Source organism: Prorops nasuta, unplaced genomic scaffold (genome assembly GCF_024137725.1).
Source record: "Prorops nasuta isolate Cenicafe-Biocafe unplaced genomic scaffold, Cenicafe_Pnas_1.2 PNAS00002, whole genome shotgun sequence".
In the NCBI taxonomy this organism is placed as follows: Eukaryota; Metazoa; Arthropoda; class Insecta; order Hymenoptera; family Bethylidae; genus Prorops; species Prorops nasuta.
This window is the reverse complement of record NW_027116799.1, coordinates 4866401-4889805: the sequence shown is the minus strand read 5'-3', so window position 1 is coordinate 4889805 and position 23405 is coordinate 4866401. Positions and strand designations below refer to the sequence as shown.

At 38.5% G+C, this 23405-nt stretch overlaps 2 protein-coding genes across 8 annotated transcripts in view; one reads left to right on the top strand and one right to left on the bottom strand.

The window, feature by feature from the left end:
- Window positions 1-366: 366 nt before the first annotated feature.
- On the top strand, window positions 367-2388 carry LOC136780439 (protein starmaker-like; the record flags this gene model as incomplete). Its single annotated transcript, XM_066738798.1, has 1 exon — window positions 367-2388. A coding segment is annotated over exon 1 (2022 nt), but the record flags the coding sequence as incomplete, so codon positions are not given.
- Window positions 2389-5023: 2635 nt separating this feature from the next.
- The window catches only part of LOC136779574 (CREB-regulated transcription coactivator 1-like), a 43612-nt gene continuing 25230 nt past the window's right edge, over window positions 5024-23405 (bottom strand). For 2 of the 7 annotated variants that reach the window (XM_066737229.1, XM_066737273.1), the window contains 10 exons: window positions 21737-22004; window positions 19223-19319; window positions 18621-18768; window positions 16795-16896; window positions 13481-13633; window positions 12668-12775; window positions 12384-12536; window positions 10785-10859; window positions 10418-10583; window positions 5024-10175 (listed from right to left, as the gene is read on the bottom strand). In XM_066737229.1, coding sequence (XP_066593326.1) covers window positions 9961-10175; window positions 10418-10583; window positions 10785-10859; window positions 12384-12536; window positions 12668-12775; window positions 13481-13633; window positions 16795-16896; window positions 18621-18768; window positions 19223-19319; window positions 21737-22004 — 1485 coding nt within the window. In that variant the 3' untranslated portion in view covers window positions 5024-9960. Of the gene's footprint in view, window positions 10176-10417; window positions 10584-10784; window positions 10860-11716; window positions 11780-12175; window positions 12182-12383; window positions 12537-12667; window positions 12776-13480; window positions 13634-14404; window positions 14453-16794; window positions 16897-18620; window positions 18769-19222; window positions 19320-21736; window positions 22005-23405 lie in introns of all 7 variants that reach the window. The other 5 variants (XM_066737220.1, XM_066737236.1, XM_066737245.1 and 2 more) reach the window with 5 other exon arrangements.

The window sequence follows — 23405 nt, the reverse complement described above, 5'->3', positions numbered from 1 at the left end:
CTTGAACAGTAGGAAATCCATATAGGAATCGATTAAATGTTTTCGTCGAGAGTGAGTTGTTTCGCACCAACTTCACTCTCAGCACCATCGAAAATATTAAAATACACTTTTTAATGTGGAATTAATATAAATTTTTACTTAAACACCGCTGCGGGGGTTTTGTTCGGAGTGAGATGAGCTCATTCTGACGCCATGACGCGGGAATATCAACACCACTGGAGTGGCGCGTTGGTCCTCTCAATGATGATCTGTTATCAGTGGTCGGATTGTTATCAGGTTAACTCATTTATGAAAAATAATACAGGCAATTTGTCAAATTTTCACTATCACCGACCTTACCATGTTTTACCGCATCGTCTGCTAAATATGGCGAGAAAAGATGAGAAATTTAAGAATGTGGATAAATCGGACGTGAGGAAGAGTCGACTGTCCGAAAATTTGGGAGATAAGCAGCCGAAATTAACCGAGTCTCTGTCGCGATTAATGGAGAGCTTCCCGTCTGAGATGGCTGATTCGGACGATACGTCGAGACACTCGAGGGTAAAGCGAATAGTGGATAAAGAGAATAGTCGGACAGTGAAATCTGAAGACAATAAAGTAGAGAAGAAGCGTGCAGTGAATGCTGACAGTTTGGAATCAAAGTCGGCAGACGGTCGGGTGAATTCCGAAAGGTCATTGGAGTCGTCGGATGTTGATTATCCGGATGACGAGGAGGACGAGTCGGCACGACTGTCCAATGAGAATCGCGATTCTCGAAAGGCTTTTCTAAGAGCTGGTGGACAAATGGAGAGGTTCGCCGATCAGGAGGAAAGAATGAGCTTGTACGATGATTTTGAGGCGAAGGATGTTGTGAAAAGGGGAGCCATCATCAAGGCTGAAGACTACGAGGAAGTGGAGAACGCCGATCGTGATTTAGCCGATGATTTGTCGTCCTTACGGGAATTTGATCCTCCGGAAGAGGAGGATGAGGAGGGGGAGGAGCAGGATGAGAATGTCAGCAAGGGAGACGTTCGTGTTAAACGGGATGAAAGTCAAAAATCATCTAATAAGAAGGATGATGCTCAAAGTGAGGAGAGCAGTAAAAGCGTGGCCAACGAAAATTCCAATGAGAACGTTGAGGAAGCTGAGAAGAAGAGGGTCGGGGGAAATACCAATGAAAATGCAAATTCGAGGAAAGAGGATCTTGGCGAATCTCGTGAAAAGGAGGCAGTTAAGGAGCAGTTGCAAGAGACATCATCTAGCAATAAGGGAGCTGCGACGGATGAGGAAAAAGCTCCTTTGGATTTAAGCAAATCTTCTTCCTCCTCTTCTTCGGGAGAAGACAAAGTTTCTGGGAAAAACACCATCGACAACTCCGATGCGGAGTACGACAAGAAGATACAAGAGCGGATTCAGAAAAGAATTGATTCCATCAAGGAAGAGATTAAAAGGGAAATAGAGGAGAGGCGAAAAATTCAGGAAATCGAAGCGAACAATGCTAAATTCGATGAGCTGGAGGGCCACGTCGATGAGGATGACGACAATTCTAATTCCAAAGCTGATTTATCTAAGAGCGACGATAGTGACAAAAATTCTTCCCCTGCTAGGATTAAAAGATCTAACGAAGATTCTGCAGAGCGACTAGAAAAAGAAACCGAGGAGAAGAGTTACAATCCAGCTTCTCAAGATTTATCGAATTTCGAACGAGAATCCGAAAGTAAGAAATCTGAAAATACAAACGGACTTGACAAGGAACAGTCTGAATCAATATCGAGTGTAAATGAAAAATCTGGACTCGCTCGGAAATCTGATCTTAACGAGGAGAAAGGTGAATCTGAAAAATTGGTAAATAATTCGGAATTGGTAGCGATCCTCGGTGATTCGAAGAATGATCAAGAAAGGACGAAAACGGTTGAAGAAAATGGGGTGGAAAGGGAGAGAGATAAAGTGAAGGAGGAGAGTGGGGCGAATAAGAAAGGGGATGAAATAAACGAAGAAACGGATAATGAGACGGATCGATTAAAGGTTCAAGAAGCCCCTGGTATTCGCGAAAACTTTCAATTGAGAGAGGATGGACCCATCGACTCGATCCAGCAAGATTGTTCTCTGACAAACGATGGGAAGACACGTTTGAAAAGGGAAGCCCTTCGAGATAGCCAAGATGACAATATTGGGAGGCAAGAAAGTAACGAGGAAGAGAATAGCCAGAGAAGAGCAAAGAGACAAATCAAACGTAATGTTAGACGGTTGAATGAGAGAAATCTGGACAATGGGAAATCGAGAAGAAGATCGGTCCCTGAGAGATTCAGGAGGACTTCCAACCATTTGGCTAAGGTACCGATTAAGAAACGCGAGCAACCTCGTCAAGCATACTTAGTCAACAATGGCGACAGGAGAAAACGTAGGAGGAGAAGGAGGAGGAGGAGGCGGAGGAGGAGAATTGGAGCACCGTTGTTAATGACAGATCGCGAGAACGTTAGATTTAACAATCCAAGTGGAAATTTAGGAAAGGTAAGATTAAAAAGAGAAAGACGAAGGCGAAGAGGGGGAGGACAGAGATTGAGAAATCTACCTTTACCTTCACAAGATTCTTACCACTATGATAGAAATAACGATGAATTCTACAATGCTGCAGAATCACCAATAAATTCCAATTTTAAAGAATTTTTATTTGCCAACCGTGGAAGAAGATGAAATGATTTAATCTGCCCTTGGTTCCCTCTTTACCTTCGCGTCGGTAATTGGTCCATGTAATCTTAGTGAGGATAAAAACACAATGTGTTGGTAGGCTTCGTCAATCAACGCTGCTGGATCCTCTCTCCAGAATTCAATCGATACGAATTTGGCTTCCTTGGCCGGAAGTTCTCAGGAGTTGAATCCACTGTTGGCGAATGAATACAGAGAAGCCTTCGGTGGTCTTCAGGGTGGAGAATCAAACAGTGCCTTGGCTAGATTTAAAAGAATCAAACGCGTTCTCCAGCCAACGTGATCTTCCTCTAAATCTGATAATTCTTGTAATTCCCCAAAACCCCTTATCAGGTAGACGATTTATTAATAGATTTTTTACATACGATAGTTTTATACTCGACATATATATGCTTTACAATTAGTAGCAAAGTGTATTTGTCATAAATAGTATCCAATGAATTTAATAAAATATGTATATTATAACCTGGAGCTAGAGAGTATACATATATACTAGGTATATAATTATATGGAAATTTATATTTAAAAAAATACATATCATCTTAAAACTGTCATAAGCAGACTTACCATTTTTTTTTAAATAAATGAATAAGTAGAAGTAGGGATTTATTTCGCATAATAATACAAGACAGTCGAAGATTGAACGTTGATTTAATATCGTCTAGTTTTCAATAATATATAAATTCTTGACAAAAGTGGATATCTAAACTCCTAGCCCTAAAATCTCTAAAATTATATTTATATTTATTTATATATGTATATATTTTATATACGTTGGCCGTATATCGTCGAGAGGATATAAAACATTTCCAATTTTATTCCTTAGCTCTTATATTTTTGGTACGTAGCTCCCCAACGTGACTCTGCTTTTTTGTACGTGTAGTACATGTGTGCGCTGGCAAATACAATCTTCGAATTTCCATTGCCTTTTCTCACGCACACACATTAAACACATATATAAACGTACAAACGCGTTCGCGCAGTTCGTTTCCCAATTTATTTTTTATTGTTTTCGTTTCTTTGTAATCGAGCGACAACTCTATACTTTTGATTGTTTTCGAATTTCTGAAAAGTTTAGAAAAAAATGATTGATTACTAGCGGGAAACAATGGAACTCGCACGACTCGCAGGCTTGACGTTTATCAAGCGAAATATCGTCTATGCAATCGATTTCAGAATGATTTGACTCGTCCTCGTCATGCAGTCACGGATGAACAATTATTGGATTGCCAATCGACGAAAACAGGTTTTTTAAATGGATTTTTGAAAATGGCCCGACGAACCGGCTTAGTCGATCTAGATCGAAGCTCGAAGAATGCAGAGCATGGAAAGGACGAGAAGAATGAAAATGGTTGAGGAAGAAATATGTTGTTATTGGTATATGGGAATTTTTCTGGATTTTTCGCATTCCTCGCTCAAAGCCGGACGGCCCTGTGAAATTTCTAGGCAATACAGATACGCTTGTAAACGTTCAAGATTTTTAATAATAAAGATACGATGAAACACGAAGAAGACACATAGATCGTTAACCTTTGTGCGCTTATACATTATACGAGGAGGAAGGTAACCCCATTACCCTATCATACAATCCATTGTCGCTTATCGTTAGCCACACTACTTTACAGCAATATCAAACAATTTATGTACAATAATGAATCTTACGTAGAGAGTAAAATCCTAATAGACAATGATACGCGTTATTACATAAATATAAACTTAGTGTCTGACAATGAGTAAGTGTGATTAGGCGTGCGCGGAAGATCGAGCGATTACGATCTATAGATTTCGAAATACAAAGAGAGGAAGATTCAACGAAATAGAATGTAGAGCTTATCTCCATTCGAATCTCTATGCTTTATCTATCTTTTTCTTGCCGATGTTAATTTGGAATAAAAAAAAGAATTGTACTTACGTTCATGAGATCGCCCGGTGCAATGGATTTTGCGACGGAATTAGCTTATTATTGTTATATGGTGTATATATATATATATGTGTATATATATATATGTATCTCTAGCAGCATCAGACTTGCAATCAGCGTTGCCAGTTTCTGCACTTTTGCAGCTAACGCGCATTTATGTATCCCACGTAGATGTGCACTTGTGATGCGTTAATGAGGCCCCCTCTCCTCGACTCTTTGGCTGTAAAAGTGCACATGAACTGGCATTACATATTGCAATGATGTATCGGGTATATATGTATTGCTGAAAAGTATTCGTCACTTTGTAATATTCTAGGAACGCTACTAAGAAATATTTCGACCGATGCTGTTAAAGATATGCTACGCTATATATGTATATATACATATACATACATATATATATAATATAAGTGTGTATCGAAAGAGACTTCTTTTATTTAAAAAAATCGATGTTTGAGAAATGGTGTTCATAATAATATAGTACAACAACGCAACGGCATTACAGTATTAATATAATATTATTTATAATAGGTAGTTTTGTTTTTTTACCACAATAACATGGCTATATACAAAATATTACAAGATTTTCTACCAATACCGAAGCCCACCGCGTCATTTCCGGTTGCTTCGGTATTCTCGAAACGTACAATGCGAGTTTCCCTGGTCATCGCGATCGCTTTCAACTTTTGCCTATTATTATCGCGCATGTTTGCTTTCATTTTCCCATTATGGTTTCATCCGGAATCGCGCGATGCAGCGGATATGGGCGCCACTCTACCTTCTCGTCGACGAATCTTATTTCCTAAATAGAATGAAAAAAGGTCGACACAATGATATCGAATAGCCTAAAAATTCTGATGGATCGACCCATTCGTACCCATCGACTCTTAAATTCGAATTTCTGCAATTGACAATCAAAGGGTATATATCGAGTGATTTTAAAAAGATCTCCAATAGATTCGTTATATATATATATAGCAAATTTCTCAAAATTGTGAGAGAGATAAAAGAGCGTGAGGGAACGAGGGAGGGTCGATAGGGCTTAAAAAGTCCAAAATCGCACGAGGGCCCTCGCAGGACTTGCCGCAATAAGAAATCAAAGTTTCTCGATCCCGCTTAAAGCGTGATAAAATGTCGATATATTCTTTTAGTCCCTCTACACTCGGGATATGAAGAGAGAAAAGCTTGCAAAATTTGGTCGCGCCGATTAAAATCTTTTTGTCTTTTCGTAGCGAAAGAATCGTAATCTCGCCTGTGTGTCCCTGTGTGTGTGTGTGTGTGTGTGTGTACTGTATATCTACTATGTGTCGCTGGTATCCCGCGACAAAGTGAAACTAGTGCGACAAATTCATGAATCGCGGAATACCTTATGATTTTACTCCTACGACAATGATTAATTCGCAATGATCGCTATATAATTTTATTTAAGTACTATGAAGAAGAAAGAAAGCAAGAAAATCCGCATGTCTTTTATAAATCACTTTGACTCGCTCGAAAAGCGATTACGAATAAATTGACGTCACGAGCTCCGTGTTTTTAAAACGCGCGTGTGTTCGTGAATGTATTTATTATTATTGATTCACTTTTTTAAATCTTAAAGATTAACGCTGGACAATCATGTTACATACGGTTTATATTGCACGATTACACGAATCGACGGTACTACCTTACAATCTACGATGAATATTAACGCGCTTTGGCACCTGTTTTGCGCTGAGGCAAAGGAACGAGGAAAGAACGAAAATACGACGAGACTTTACGAGAGGAAAGATCGTATTGAGGGGATTATTCATCCGATCGGGCCAACTCTTCTCACGGGACATCGGTGATGTTCAAACACCGGACGTACAATAGGATCCTTAAGTCTTTATAAACATTCTTATAAATTATCTTAAGTATCGCTCGTCAAAGTATTCGCTGCTGATAATCATTGTGCCGTTCCCGATCAAAGAAATTCTTACGCACGTACGCAGTTGAAAACTATCAAGACTCGTGACAGTCTCTCTCTCTCTCTCTCTCTCTCTCTCTCTCTCTCTCTCTCTCTCTCTCTCTCTCTCTCTCTCTCTCTCTCACTCTCACTCTCACTCTCACTCTCTCTCGCTCTCGCTCTCGCTCTGTCTTTGCATCAAGATAATAACAATATTATACGCAGGACGCAGTGGATGTATAAAAGCAACTTTATCGATTGGAGGTGCTCGCTTATCGCCGTTTAAAATTCAACGCGTTTTCATGAGACACCCTTTGAGAGTACGGCGTAACACACACAGATGGGCTAATCATTTCTGGACTCGACCTATTTACGCGCTAAGCTAACTGCAAATTGGATTAATAAAGAACGACGCTGAGATCGATGATAATCTTACACTGAGAGAGATTCCAGAAGGTTTATAGTATTAAAGGTCATTATTACTCGTTAAAAAGGTTTCAAATGTTCTTGGTAATGTGTGCTACGTGAGACTCAACATCCAGGTGCAAACACCTTGACAACGACGAGAGAATAAATCGGTATGCAATGACACGAAATATTTTCAGGAGATTGACTAATACAGAAATTGTCGCTTTGTTCTTCTTTCATATTATTTACAAACTCTGTCAAATAGAACAGTTACGGTACCATCGAGTTCTCGTGACTATAGGCTGATATCAAAATGTTCATATTTTTCTAATCAAATATCCCAATGTTCTCGTTCATACCAGATGAATAATACAGGATTCACCAAGAATAATAGTCTCTTGGTGTTACAAAAGTTTCAAGATTCAAAGCGAACGTGATTGAATTATTCATTTTGTATGGGACAATCGTTCGGGCGATACTCGATATTCAAGATTTACAATTTTTATGCCGTGCTGACAACAAACGTATCTCTCGTTAAGCCTTCTTTCATTCTTAGGCACAACAGGCAGTACACTCGATATACTGTTATTCGTTACTACGACTGGTGCAGAAAATTAGATTAGACATAAAATATTCTTTAAACCCTTCAACAAGCATTTCTGCATTTTTATTACTCACGGAATTGTGCCGAGAGTGCTGCAGAGAGTATGCATAGATTCCAAATAAATACTTTTAAATAGGCGAACTATTCTTTATAAAGTTATTGAATCTTTACGAACTCTTATAGAATTTCTTTGCTTTCTATAACAAATTTATAACTCTATGGAAAACAGTGTTATACATTGTATTCGTACAAACAATATTTATATATATATATTTATCTTTATATATATATGCATCATAAACAAAGTACTTCTTTTCTGTGCTTCTGTGAATAGCTGCAATGCATCACAGCAATATTAATATAATTTATATTTAAATATTCGAGTCTCATTAATGTGATAAGTTTACGCGATAACGTTCGAATAAAAATTTAATTGTAATAATATTGAAGCGTAGTAACAGTCGAAAAGTAAAATTCTGTTGAAATAAAATTTCAGTTTCGTACTGAAAGATCACTCTGAATGTATTTAGTACATCCAAATGTACTGCGGTTTGAGTCCGCAGATTTTCAAGGTCTTTTCTTCACGCACGCTTTTTCTATTTATTATTAGCAGCTCCGCTTCATTCTTCTCTTCTTTGTTGCTTTCTTCTTCTAAATGATATTCGGAAAGTTATAGTACGCTACGTACGTTCTGTGTGTACAGATATAAGCGTAGTTCTTCTTCCATTCCTATATAATATATTGTACACTTAATCGATTAGCCTTAATTCCGTTTCTGGATTAATTAGTCAATGTATATAAAGTATAGAATATTACTTTCAAAAAACAATTGACAGCCGCGGAGGGTAAACGCGTTCAATTATACATTTCTCCATCTTTCTTTAGCCTTACACAGTTTGCCGCACTCGCTACGCGTAACATCGATGAACAATAAGTCAAGTCTGATGCGTTAACGGACAATACAAATAAGCTCTCCACCTTTAGGGCACTATTACAATGATCCGAATGATCGTTGATCAAATTAATCAATGATTCAATTACATTTGAATAATTCAACTCTGAAGGCAAGAGGTGTGAAGAGGCATCGTTAAATTTAACACAAATATAATTCCAAATAGTGGCGAATGAAAACATTGATACTCTCCTAATAGAAGTTTAAATAAACCAAGAGGTCTCTTGTATACACAAATAGGTCCCATCGCGCCAAATATTCGCTAGAAAAATTTTGTCTATGATACGACCAATGCAACTTATTGTCCGTACTGTCAAAAACTAACCGCACTGCGCTCCCCAAAATTACAGCAATGGCATAAGATTCAAAGCTTTCTGTGGATGATTCGGTGAATATGCCAGAAAAGTTTAAAACGTCGCGTCCTCCGTGAAAACTGATCGAAAAAGAAGATCGAAGAAAACGGTAAACGATCCGTTGATAAATGAACAGCATAAACAAGAGAAAATAATTTGTACAAAGTTTATCATTAATGTCGGCGCCCATGTACGCCGGAAGTTACCTTTATTTTCTCCCCCCCCCCCCTCTCTCTTTTCTTTGTCTTTATGCGACTTTTATGTACTCTTGCTTCTTTGCTGAAAGAGCAAAATCGAGTCATGTATCTAAAGCCTGTTACGCACTTGAACGCAATTGCAAACGAGACAAGCCAACGCAGAATGATCGTGCAAGTGTGGTCGTTGGTTTCGAATGTACGGGCAGTCGAACAATTGAGTACTCACTCTGCAGTCTGTCTAGACTTTCCTCATGCGCAATCGTGCTCAATTGCGGACCCACCTTAGTGTTATTCTTGTATAAACGACAGGTTATACATTACTAGAATCGCGTATTACAAAAGCATGTAAAAATCAGTAAACATTTTGTTTTGTGCTTCTTAGAGATCATATATGATACAATATACAAAGTAGTATAAAATAAAAAAAGGGTTAATAAAGATTTGTATTACTTAATCTTCAATTAACAATTTATCACGAACGGGCCCGTACTAAGACACCTGAAAAATTTTCAGTGAATCTTTGAAAACTACTGATTGATAAAACTTCGAGAATGGATAAAAAAAGAATCAATTAGAGAAGAACTTTACCCAATAGATCACAAGTCGATTGTTCGTTAAAAGTAAAAATCTTGGTGTCTAGCTTTTTATTTATATGTACACACTAGAATATAGAATAAGAAAAGTTTGATTTAAAAATGCACGGGCAAGTATGGCTTTAGGATTCACTGAAAAAATATCAGAATCTAAGAAGTTTTATCCTATTAGTCGTAGTGTCTTAAGAATTAATCGTGACACTAGGACATGACGCTTTTATCCTACACAACATATGTATGTATAGTCAATGCGTGATCGCAAATGAGTAAAATCTCTCTTTCTCTCTCTTTTTTTCTCTCTTTCTCTCTCTCTCATCGCTTTAAAGTCGATCTAATCTAAAATGGGCTTCGGCGCTTGGATCCGATATGACCATCGTTGGGTCGGTGAGCATTTGTAATCCGTCTACGTCGATGGGGTCCAGACCCTGTCTTAGGGCGTCGTCCGATGGGAATAATTCGCCAAGGTCGCCCATCATTGCTGTTCCCAAATCTTTTGCGTACTCCGGATTCGTAAGGTCATCCGCACTGGAAAAATCTGGAATAAAAAAAACACCATGTATATATCCATTAATCTCTATCGAATGCCATTCATTGATCTGAATACAATGTTATTATTAAACAGAAAATAATTATGTAGAAAATATTAAAGAAATAAATGGAGCAATGGATATGAATTCTGAACTTGAAAAGTGTTTCTTTGCTTCTTCGTCTGCCGACTGTCTGAAGCATAAATTCATTCCGCAATTATAAAAAGGCGAGTGTATTAAGTAAATTTACCAGTGAGTATGATCGTGGGAGTGTCCGGTGCTTGCGGCGCAAATTGCTGAGTCGTCGTGGTCGTCGTTGTCGTCGTCGAGACGGACTGGTACCCTATTTGAGGACTCGTACTGAAGTACCCAGTATCCGCATTGGCCAATTCCGTCGCCACGTTTATTACGTCGCTCTGAAACAATTAAGATTATAAACCACCATAATCAATTCATTGAAACACCGGTTAATCCTCATTTCGTATTCTTTCACACGCGACCAAACAATGAAAAATCCGAATTATTTCAGAATCTTTGATACTGTGAAAGTGGTATTTTTACTATTTGACAAAAATTTTATATATCACTGCTATAATGAATATTGCAAATTTTCTTACCTGCGTGAAGGTCGCAGTGTGATTTGGCGAACTCATGAAGGTTCCTATACTATTCTGCGCTACGGGGGAGTCCATCTAGAGACAAACAAAGGAAATTAATCAATTTTGACAATGGTGGCGAGTGGAGGAGAACATTAATATGCTAAAATTTTTGCAACTAGTAGAAATAAAATAGTGAAAAAAATAACTCATCGCGTTAGCTCGGAAAATAATAGGTGACTAGGTAGTTTCGAACAAATTGTACAAATATCCGTTTATCCATTGATGAAGCGCAGGTTTCCTTAAATCGACAAACGATTTGGAGGTCGGACGGAGGCTTTCGAGGATGAAGAGTTTGAATTCTTTCGAGCGATGCAGCGATAGTTATTGTGAAATTTCGTGAAGCGGAAAAGCAGTGATAGTTGTTCCGGTTATACAGCCGACAAAAGCCGTTAAGCTTTAACGATCCCTTATCTAATAAAACATCGTGTTTCGCATTCCTCCATTAAGCAGAGGCCTCCCGTATGCAGTCCCGTCACTGCAATATCAAATGCTGCTTGGCTACGACCATTCGCGCGCTTGATACGACAAATAAAAAGGAATATCGTAAAGCTCCCGATAAAAATATTGCCAGTGACACTTTTACGACAATCGCGTTCTCGTCTCAACCATCATAAAAAAACAACAAGAAAATAAGAACAAAAAGATTGAATTAAACCAATTTTTGCCCCCAAAGATACACGTGCAATTTCGACATGTCTTTCCTCCTGAAAATTTCTCAGTGTCGAGCGTAAAGCGAAGCATGCAAAATGAAAGGTTCCAGACACGTATCACAGATTTACAGATAGAGAAGAAAACATTGAAGAAGGGACGAATAAAATTGGTTTTGCAGAAAATGAAAAATTAAGAAAATTCCATTGAAACGTGTGTCGATAGGACGAAGGTGTGGTCACCTCAATCTGCGTGGTCCAAGTGCAGCCAAGATCCATGAGCTGCTGTGCGAATTTTGACCAGTCCTGACGTAAGCAAGACACAACAGATAAACCACTTTTAATCGTTTACAAATCACGCAATGTGGTCTCGATTGGGAGGGAAATGAATTATCGACTAACTCAATTCGTCTTAGCTATAATAACTTGACCGTATTGGACGAAGATTATAATGTTTGATAAAAAAAGAAAAATTCAGGACCATTATACATAGCAGTGTAGCATCGAATCTCTTTAGCAGGGGAATTATTCGCGCTACCAGTCGAATATTAATCGTAGATTTTGGAATAATTCATGCCAAGTAACTCGCTTAGAATAATTTATCGCCTGGTCGTTCATTACAGTCACGAAGGTCAGGCTGACAATAAGAGAATCTACTTTGGAGATGTAAATGACACCGTAGCAAATGTTCTCCGTACTTACCACTCCCTTTGGAAAGCATGACAGAAATGGATTAAAAAATTAGACGATTTGGCTGAGCGATACCGATCGATGATTATTACAGAATTTACATAAATCAGAATGTAGAAAGAACAAGACTTGTGTGTGAGAAAAAAAAATCTAGCAAATATCTCGAGTAAAATTGTTTGTACGACACGAATGCATTTGGAGTTAGATTTTCCAAACTAACCATGGTGAACTGCTCGAAATCCTGTTGGAGAGCAGCTGCCTGTGCTTGGTTGATGTAATAGTTTTGATCGAGATCCGATAAACTCGGTGGACCTGGATGCCCCGTTGGACTGGGAGGCGCCGATGGATTATTGCTGTAGCTTAGAGGGCTTCCCTGCGTGTCAAGATAAGAAAAGAGAGAGAGAGAGAGGACGTTTTAATGAGCAACCTTGGATTAATTAATTTAATCTGGAGAACATGTGTCTCTTGAATTATTATTTGGAGTAAAGAGAAAAACTGTCTCACTTGTACTGTTAGACTAGGCGATGACTGTGGCGATGGCCTATTGACCGGTTGCGAGGTCCTGTAGGACCCTAGGGAATTGAGCTGTTGTGACTGGGACTGTGACGTTTTCTGCAATAGAAAAGTTTCGACGTTAATTCTCTGATAACATCACCACTATCATCCTTATCATTTATATATATATATATTAGGGTGGCCATAAAAAAAGAAAAATTTTTCTGGTGCTTTTATTTTATTAAGAATGATGAAAAAATAGGAATCGAATTTTTTTAGATTTTTTTGAAGCCGTTAAATGGTGCCGATATCGTTTTTAAAGTTAAAAATCCGATGTTCTTTCACTTTTTCGAGGTTAGATGTAAACCAAAATTCCAATAAACTTTTAATTTGTCAAAAATTATGAAAAAAAAGGGATCCTCGAATTTTTAGAATTTTTTGAAGCCGTTAAATTGTGCTAATATCGATTTTAAAATTAAAAATTTAGATTTATTGAAAACGATTTAACGAAATTATAAATTAATATTGTGTTTTGAAAATTCCTTTAGTTAAATTACAAGAAATTGTAATAAAAAAAACATTAATCCAGCATAATATTACTTTATAACTTTGTTAAATCGTTTTCAATAAATCTAAATTTTGCATTTTAAAAACGATATCGGCACCATTTAACGGCTTCAAAAAAATCTAAAAAAATTTGATTCCTATTTTTCTACCATTCTTAACAAAATAAAAGCACCGGAAAAAATTTTCTTTTTTTATGGCCACCCTAATATATATATGTAATTATAAATGTTTAAACGAATATCTGATATTACTTACTGGACTTTGCGGTGGTATAGGACTGTGAGGTTGCTGATAAATATAATGACCAGGACTGTGAGACGTTGGTATTTGTTGGGGTGCCGTTTGCTGCTGATACGACTGAAGATCCTGTTGCGAGGTACTCGTGCTGTTCTCCAACGCCACACCCTGCTTCATATCCAATTTTATTAACGATCGATCACGCAAGAACCCCCTTTTCTTTCCATTCCCTCTTCGCAATTTTGCCAAGATTTTTCTCACCTAATCAGCCTCTCTCTCTCTCTCTCTTTCTCTCTTTATTTGCTACTCTCCCGCAACCAGCCCCCCCCCCCCCCCCCGGTAATCGATCCTACCCGAACGATCCCGAGATAACAGAAGTTCGCTTTATCACGCTTTCTTCTATATGTATATATACACACATACACAGATACAGATATAGAGTAATCTATTGTAGCCATCAGCTTGAAAGCCTGAAAACTGCTTCACGATTCAACCCCCCCCCCCCCCTTCCTTTTCTCAAAAGCTAATCGAACCTGCCAATTTCTCCAATCGACCAAATGCAAATTAATAAGACCACTCCGAGATGGGGCTACGATATAAAGCGAACGATAAACGCGCTTTATTTAAATGCTAAATGACAGAGACGCGCGAGGAAATGGAATTGAGAGTAATTTTATTGTTGAGAGAAGAGCGACTTCCGTTTTCTCTTGACACACGAGGGAGAGAGAGGGACTGTGGGTGCTCTGCCAAGCGAATAACTCAAAAACAATATCAGTCATTCTCTACGTTCTACCGTTACAGCGACCTCCATTGGTAAAACAAGAGAAAGCGTATATATACCTACTATTTTGCCTATATATTTATTAATACATGTATGTATATATAATGCAAAGTGTGACACAAACTACAACGAATAATATAATAACTGGTGTGATTACTGACCTTGCAAGTGTGGAGATACCTAGAGTTAACAGGCACTGTTAAGTGGTTCTGCAAAAGAATAAACAAAAAACAACCACTACAACAAAGGCAAAATCAAAAGAAACGTTGTGAGTGAAGTAACTAAAAGTAGAAGCAGCTTAGAATGGTCTGCGTGAAAAACTCGAAATAAAACGTCTGACTTTGACGACTTTTTCCACTTGGGACATTTCTTCCCCGAGAGACTTGGAAAAATGTCCGAATAAACATTCTGACCGGAGCGACGCGCTGTTGAATAATTTCTCTCCCAACTTCGCGACGATTCTCTATTTTTATCAAATCGAGTAATCTATTCTTTTTTTTTCTCTCGTCTTTCTTTCATTAAATTTACGACCATTTATTTCCGAAACGAAGCTTTTCTCTCCACAAGTACTACTGCACTCCACGTTATTTACACACGATCACTTTGTATTTTGATTTAATGAGAGATTTATTAACATGCCAATAATGCAAAAGTAATTTTATAATCAGAACAATCGTGATTTTGTTTGCGATAAATAAAGCTTATGCTGTTATTTCAAGTGTGAGATTCCCTTTGAAAAAGTGCATTCGAGACTAATTTATCCGCTCGGCCTGGGTATCCGGTATACTCTCAATGAAAAAAATAAACTGGCATCATTTTACGTGACGTTTTTACATATTACCTCGATGCGCCTACCGATAAATATTTAGCTGCTTACGCGAGGAAATCAAACGTGACGTTGCGTCGCTAACGAACATATTAAACGAGAAGGGATACAAAAACGAATTAATAATAATGGACAATTATAAATCGATCCATTATCCTGGAAACCTTTGAAATTTCCTGCAGAAATGGCACACGAGAGAGAGAGAGAGAGAGGGGGGGGGGGGGGAGGAGGAGGAATTGAAAAAAGAAATTACACGCGTGGGATGGAAATATTTTCTTGATTCGAGTAAAAACGACGAGATTTGCGAATTTGATCGTTTTTACGCGATTTCGATTCTCTGCCAACTTTTCATGTCCACCTTCCAGATCGAATAATACTTGGATTCTTAACCAAGGATGAGTTTGCACGGATTTCTATGAGATTTTCTTTACCGTTGACAAATAATCTTAACAGTCTCGATTGAAAAATCACGTTTATTCGGATGAAGAATGATTCGCCCGGGTGTTTGAGCTTCCTATCTGGTTTGCAGTTCTTGGCGCGCGAATGACGTCGCTAAACACATATCAAACGACAACATTTCTCGCAGCTGTCGTGCACAATGCTCTCCTTTTTCACTGCAAGACCACCTTTTTTCCCTTCGTAACCAAAAAGTCCAATCTCTCTCTCTCTCTCTCTCTCTCTCGCGTGCACGCGCTGCTATATACACCTGCACGCTAAGTCACCAAACAATTTTGAGAATTTCACAGGACCGAAAAGACCCTCGGCAAAAGTTTTCCCGCCCGTTTAAACAAACCTTTTCGTCCACTTATGCGGCTTGATAAAAAATAACCGCTGCTCTGCAAGAGGCAGTCTCGTGCTGAATGAGTGTAGAGAAAAGCGCAGAGTGACTATATCGTGACATGCAAAAACTGCAAAACGACCAAACTTTGTCTACTTCTACATAGTGTGAACAAACTGATCTTACGGAAGCAAGGAATAATTCGTATATATTTATTTATATTGATATATATAGTATACAAGATGTAAAATGAGATACGTGTGTTTGTATATAATATAATATCTATGATAGAGATATATAGGTGGTCGAAAGGAAATTAGCGAATGAGGTAATATGAGAGTGGAGGAGGGTTTCGAGAGAGCATATATAGAATATAATATATAGAAAGGGAGAATAGAGAGTCGTATATGAGAAATAGATACGAGATAGGTGGTGGAATTTTTTAACGAGGAATATCTAATATATCGGATATATACATATATAGTCGTCGCGTATGAGCTCCTCCTCGCTTCCATAATATATATATATATGTATTCTCTAATTTGATGCGAAGTATCCGGGCAAGCAGGGTCCCATGGGATTTGGATCCTCGTCGAGAGGCAAGGCTAAAAGTGTCCTGGATGACGCTATGAATCAATGCAATCGAGACACTTGGATAACGAGGGGAGGGAGAAGAGCGCAGGAGGAAAAAAAATCTCGGCAAATCGATAATTTATCGAATCCTGCAAATTGAACTATAAATTTCACCATCGAGCGTTGTACGCTTGGAAAAATTAATTTCTTCAATTCTTCGGCCAGTTATTCTTCTTCTTCTCCATATTAGCAGCTTTATCGCGGCGATATTTTTCTATGAGAAACTTGCATCGAATACTTCGCATTTTTTCTTTCGCATTCTCCGAACAACTGAATAATTTTATTCTAATAGGGGATCGCAATAGGATATTTACTTGCAGGGCACTTGGCGGATTGTGATCCTGTGAAAAGGATTGCCTACCAGCTTGAGCCAAGCTGGTCGGCGACAGGTTTGTGGGACTGCTCGTTTGAGGGCTCTGGAATACACCAGTGGTTACGGCCATTTCATCAAAAGTATTCATTTCCAAAAATTGCCTCTCCTATATATATTATCTATGTTATACTATACTTTAGGCGCCTCACGCAACTCTCGCACCGATCGATTTTCCAACTACTGGCTTTTTGCAAGCTAAACTCGTTCTTCTCGCGATTTTCTTCTCCCCCCCCCCCCCCCCCCCGGAACAATCGAACGTCGCACATTTAAATTCTTCTCCATTGCGTTGACTCTACCATTTTTTCTTCTATCGTTAGAAAATCGATCGATGAGAATTAAATAACACGATTACTCATTTGCTAAAAAAGAAAAAAGAGAGAAACAACTATTAAAGGGAATTAGGAATTTAGGTAACTATTCAAAACGGAGCAGAGCTAGTCTAATTCTTTGAAAATTTCATTTGCCTCACGAATCGAACGAGCGTTTAGTCGATAGAATCAAAATCGATGTCATGCAGAAAAAAGATCGCAGAGAAGGAAATTTTGGAGCGAGCTCGGTGAATTGGGAGAACTCGAGTTTCTCGTTCGTATAGCGATCGTGGTAAGTATAAGAAAAATATAAAGTGCGATATAACAACAAAACTTATATGTTATACGTACTGCTTCTATCGATAAGAAGAAGAAAGTAAAAAATACTCGTGTAACATTATAATAATGAAAAAAATTATTAGAGTAAGAGATCATTGTCAAGTTGGTACCCCAAATTTTAAAACTGAAAAAAAACAAATAGTTTAGTAGCAACTGGACAAGTTCTACAGTTCCTTGCTATTTTCCAAAAAAAGTTCTACAAATTGAACTCGAAAAACTATAGAAAGATGATTTGGAGTGCCAACTTCACATTCTCTAATATTCAAACGCTTGTATTCTTTAAACTGAAAGTCCTATCGATAAAAACTATTATACATATAATTATAGAACTCTTCGGGGTGCCATTAGAACTCTAGTTAAAAATCGAAAATTACAAAAAAAAAATTTCGATTTTTAACTAGAGTTTTGACGGCACAACAAAGAGTTCTATAAGTATGTCTATTAGTTTTTATCGATAGGACTTTTAGTTTAAAGAATGCAAGCGTTTGAATATTAGAGAATGCGAAGTTGGCACCCCAAAGAATCTTTTTATAGTTTTTCGAGTTCAATCTGCAGAACTTTTTTGAAGAATAGCAAGCAACTGTAGAACTTGTCCGGGTGCTTCAAGAACTCCTTGGTTTTTTCCCAGTTTTAAAATCTGGGGTGCTAACTTCACACTGGTGAGTAAGAGCGTTAGCAGAAAAGACTGATAAATCCAGAGACTATGCTTAGACTATAATTGAAGAAATATAATGAAACTCGAGTAGAGAAAGCATATGATTCTGATTAAATGCATATCGAAGATTGATAAGCGAGATTTTATATGTTATAGGCAGTCATGAAATATCGTTGTTATTTTAAAAGATAGAACCAGAGTTTTTACTCATTCCAATGTAGAATTTATTGTCAAGAAAAAGTTACTATAGATATACAGATAAAAGGTATAATAATAATAAAATAGAATGAAAAAAATGCAGTAACGTGTAGCATAGACTTGAAGTAAAGGGAAGATGACGTTGTGGAGAATAAGGATATGGATAGAGAAAGAGACAGGAAGAAATTTAATGAAAGAAAAAGTGAGAAAAAGATGGAAAAATAGAGTGAACGGTGACGAGGACGAAGAGATAATTGAGGGACTTACGTTGCTGAACGGCGTACTACTCGAGTGATCCTCTTGGTCCAGAGGGGTGTGAAGGGGTGATGGAAAATGGACGTTGCTCAAGTCGGGCAACGACCCTGTATTTCCTATAGGGAGCTGTTGTCCCGGAGGTTGAGAACTCGGATATATACTGAAAAATCATTTTCTCCGATTATTCTCGAATCGTACAAATCATTTTACCTCTGATGTATACTGCACAGCATTATTAGTGGAGCTTGCTGAAACGATAAAAATCCATATACATATATAATATACAGAGACAAAAGGACTTTGTTGAAAAGGAGCGACGAAAGTGCAACGATAAACCTTTGTACCGGCACATTCATGTGTGTGCGTGTGTGTGTGTGTGTGTGTAGATGCTTGAAAAGGACATACAATGTCTTTTAGTACGATTCGTACAGTAGCACTACATAAATTCTCGTTACGAGCCACTGTGGGAGAAATTATTAAATACGTGTGCGAATAATAATAATAATAATCATCCGACAAAGATACTCGCTATCCAGCTGATGCATCCACTTAAAATTCGTTAGAGTTGGTTTTCGTCGCGAGTTGCTCATTTGACTATGAGAAAAAATACTAACTTTATACCAGGTACTCCGCAAGAAGATCTCGGTCTCTCCAAACAACTGTGATGCGTTTCTCTATCGTCATTTCCGCTACCACTCATGTTATGTTGGTCTGTAACAAAACAGAAAACAAAGGATATCAGCATATGCGATTTTTCCTCAACATATATATATATATATATATCCATGTATATATAATAAATGGCCTCGTGTTATCGTAGCCTGCGCTTTCTGCAATTTTCAGAAAAACTCCATTTCGTATGCCACACGGGTTATAAATTTTTAATAAAAATTGCGAATGTGTAGGTGTGACGCGCACATGCACAGATCTGCAGTATTTTATCGTAATAGTGGATAATCGCTGGAAAAATAGTGGTGATTGGTGAAATAGAAGGAAAATTTATTGGAGGGAATGGTTAATTCGTAATGGTTGAATAATAATTGGAATTACAGGCAAAGGATTGTCACGAGCAATGCGGTTCAAAGAGTCCGGTTAATTATTCATATTTCTCTGTAGCGTTCACCGCGCTTGCGACGCTTGAAAGCGGGAAACGGCATAAAAGCTGCATGACACTATATCTGGCAAGGTCAGCGAGGCTCGAGGCTCGCCAAATTCTGAGAGCGTCCACTTAGAATCGAGAGAGGCATCGGACGTAGCAAGGTTAACACATAACGAGTTGGTATCTGCCGCAATAACAGCAATTCTTAGATGGGAAGATCCAGAGGGGAGGGAAGGAGGGGGGATCGAGTCGAAGTTTTCCTCAATAATCATTGAAAATTTTCCGTAAAATGGGAAAAAATGTAGGAAAATCGATCGATGGATTTTCCGAGGCGATTCTTTGAAAATTGCCCGAGGTTTGAAGAATATCCCATTTGCTGCGCAATTGCGAGAGATTTCCGCGAAAAAAGGAGGTGGAAGTGCGCAAGTGCGTCGGGGCCGGTAAACTAAATTTCTGCTTTATTGATCGGCCGAGAGAATCGGAGTTGGCCGCCGATCGAAAAGACCGTGCGCGCAGCGGCCATCGCACCAGGGATGAGCGGCCAACGAAGCCCTGCAAATTGCCGTTAATTTTCGCGTTAAAACCAATCTTACGAAATGAGAGGCGATAAAATTAATTCGCAGCTGCTAACGTAAAAATGATGCGAGGGACGATAAAAGACTGGCAAAAAATTCGCCGAGCACTGCAGCAATTAGATATATATATATATATGTATATTTAAAATGGAAGGCGAACGGTTTGAGGAAAAAATTAACGGCGCAAAAACAGGTACGTAGAGAGCGAGATCTTTCAATTGGCGCAAAAATACGATATTTTACGAGATAGTAAAAATTTCCAAATAAACCCAAGCGTCTAATAAATTGTGCACTTTACGAAATGTAAAGAAGAACGAACGGCATGGATTTCTACGAAATTCGAGGTGTTATCAGAATAAAGAGATAAAACTAAAAAGCCGCCGGTGCGGCGAGGGGGTATAACAGTTTAAATAAAGAATTTTCCAGATAAATTCACTTGATTTTTGCTAAAAATAGCACCGTCATCGAGGAAAAATAAAACTTAATAGTGGACGTACACGGGGGATGATAAAATACTACGCGTATATATGCGCTACCACTCTGGAGCGAGAGAGAGAGAGCTCTTTTATCGCACCCATGACAAATAAATATCGCCGTACTCCACTCGACAAAATTTTTCCTTCACCTTCGCGTTTCGAGAAAAACAGAAAAAAGGTCCTGCAAAAATTTTCATTATCCCCTCTCGCGCGTCCTAAGAAGCTACTCTCCAATTTTCTCGCTTTCCGCATAACCGCCACGATTTCGAGTCCTGCGCCAAAAGGTCAATGACCCCTCCCCCCCCCCGTACCATCTCCCCGTTTTCTTAACGAGAAAAAAATTGCGCGAAATATTACACGTATCCAAATTGTATACCGGGGAAAACCAGTAACGATCCGCACCGTGGTTCTCGCGTCTAAATAAAATAAGACTCGCCAGAGTTTCCCAAACGAAATTCTGCGCAGCAAAGGATGCAAGTTTTTCAGTCTTCACAGGGAAACATTTGGAAAATGAAGCGTACGAGAGGTACCGAGAGAGAAATTTGAAATTTTCCAAGGAAAAATAGGAGGGTGGGGATCCGGTAAGCCGTTATTAAAAATTCACACGCTTTTCTTTCCCTGTAAAAATGTTTCCCAAAGAGATGAAAGAGCCGCGGGAGCTTAGCGTTATTTCAAAATCTCTGCATTGTTTTAAAATTATAAAAGATCCCTTCCACGGTGATCTTTTTGAATCCTCTTAATTCATCGTTTCATCTACCGAATTATACTTTAGTCTGAAATTTTTTTCTCCAGACCCCCGTTAATATCTCCATCAGCGGTTTGTGCGTGCTTCTACCGATGAAAATCTCGTGGAGAAATTAGGGCAGGATTCGAATGAAACAATAATATTTATAATAAATGAGTATGCGTGTAATATTATGAAATATGAATAAAAATGGATGTAAAATTGATGAGAAGAAGAAAAAGAAGAAAACCAACATGCGTCGCTACCTCGTCGGTGAGGCATGCTGCTGTTAGACTGGCAGGCTTCGTTGGCGCTCTGATGAAGGGCCGAGTCCGAGTTGGTCCTCCTCCACGTGTCAGGTGGGGGTGGTGAGAGGTAAAGGGCCCCGCTGTAAGGGGAGGTGTCGTGCCTTTTTTCCGCTGGCCTTGGTCGTATGGGCCCAACTCCCATATTCTTGTCCCTGTGGTCGTTTCGATAAACCATTGAATTATGCTGCATCTCTTCAAGATTGCTGAGTACAGTCTGCAAACAAAATCCCAACTTTTACTCTCAACCCTGCAACGCGACACCTTCCAACATACAACATATATATATATATATATATATATATTTTACCACGACCAAACTGTCGGATCTTCGTCAAGCTATATCTAAACGATCGACGATGATACAACATCTATTATAGTCACTTGTACCATATCTCCAAAGCGGAGAGATTAATCCGTATCATCGTAGACCAACGTCAAACTAAATTTCATTGCTTCTGTGCTTTAGCAATAAAATCCTACGGCAAAGTGCGTCTCTCTCCAAACTCAAAGTGCACTGGCAAGTGGCTACATGTGGCAATTATTCATCGAACGAGGATAAAGGTAATTGCTATTGGACTAATAACAGGGGTAACAATTCTATTATACGTATATATATGTATATCTTGCAAAAACAAGCTTCCATTGGCTGGAACATAAAGGGTGCAGCAGTTTGATAAGGGCAAAGCTACATGTACGTACATATACACATATATTAGCCGTGTAACGATAGGGAAACAAACACGACATAGCAATAACATACGTGTCAGCTGCAAAAGAAAATTATATAATTTACCTTACGTTAAAGAAAAAATTTGGTAAGTAAAAAGCTATTGGACTACATCATGCAAACAGGTTCCCGAGAGTGTAATACTAAATACATATACATATATGTATATATATATATATATATAGCGAACAATAACATTTACGAGACGAAGCGTGCTAAAATTGTTGAAATAATTTTCTGAAAAAATGTCCCCTAGCCAGGGGTATCGTACAGGGTGAAATAATCCAGTTAAGCGAACGATCCAGTTTACCATAAGGGATGTTTCGTCAGCTTGAAAATTCGCATGATCCTTTTTATCCTGCGGTATAACGCGCGTCGCCGCTGCAAAATAATCCACTTCCATATCTTGGTCCGAGCAGTGGCCAATGTGGCCATATCTTACGGCCTGGAATTTCTTCCTCTCGTGAATTATACCCCATAAAATGGCGCTCAGCTGTTTTATGAGCAAAGCGCGCGCATCCCTCTCTCATTCCTGCGGTACTCCTCTACGCGGATCTCCTTAAACCGATTTAATGCACGCATTTCGATCGCCTTAAGGAAATCCACTTAGAAGGCTGAACCATTAACGAATTGTCGCATAAAACGGATATGAGTTTACCTTCATTGAAATTGAGAAAATCCCACTGAATCTCCCCCGTGCAATTTTCCAGATTCTCTCTGAAAACTTATAGTTTCTTATTAGGCTTTTTCGGGATGAAATAAGAGTGTCCTGCAGCTGCCAAAGGACTCTCGTAAATATAAAATTCTCTCTTGAGTCGTGATAAAAAATGGTACTTTGCTATACACAGGAGAAACGTACGCGCGGGAAGGTAGATTGCACAAGTCACA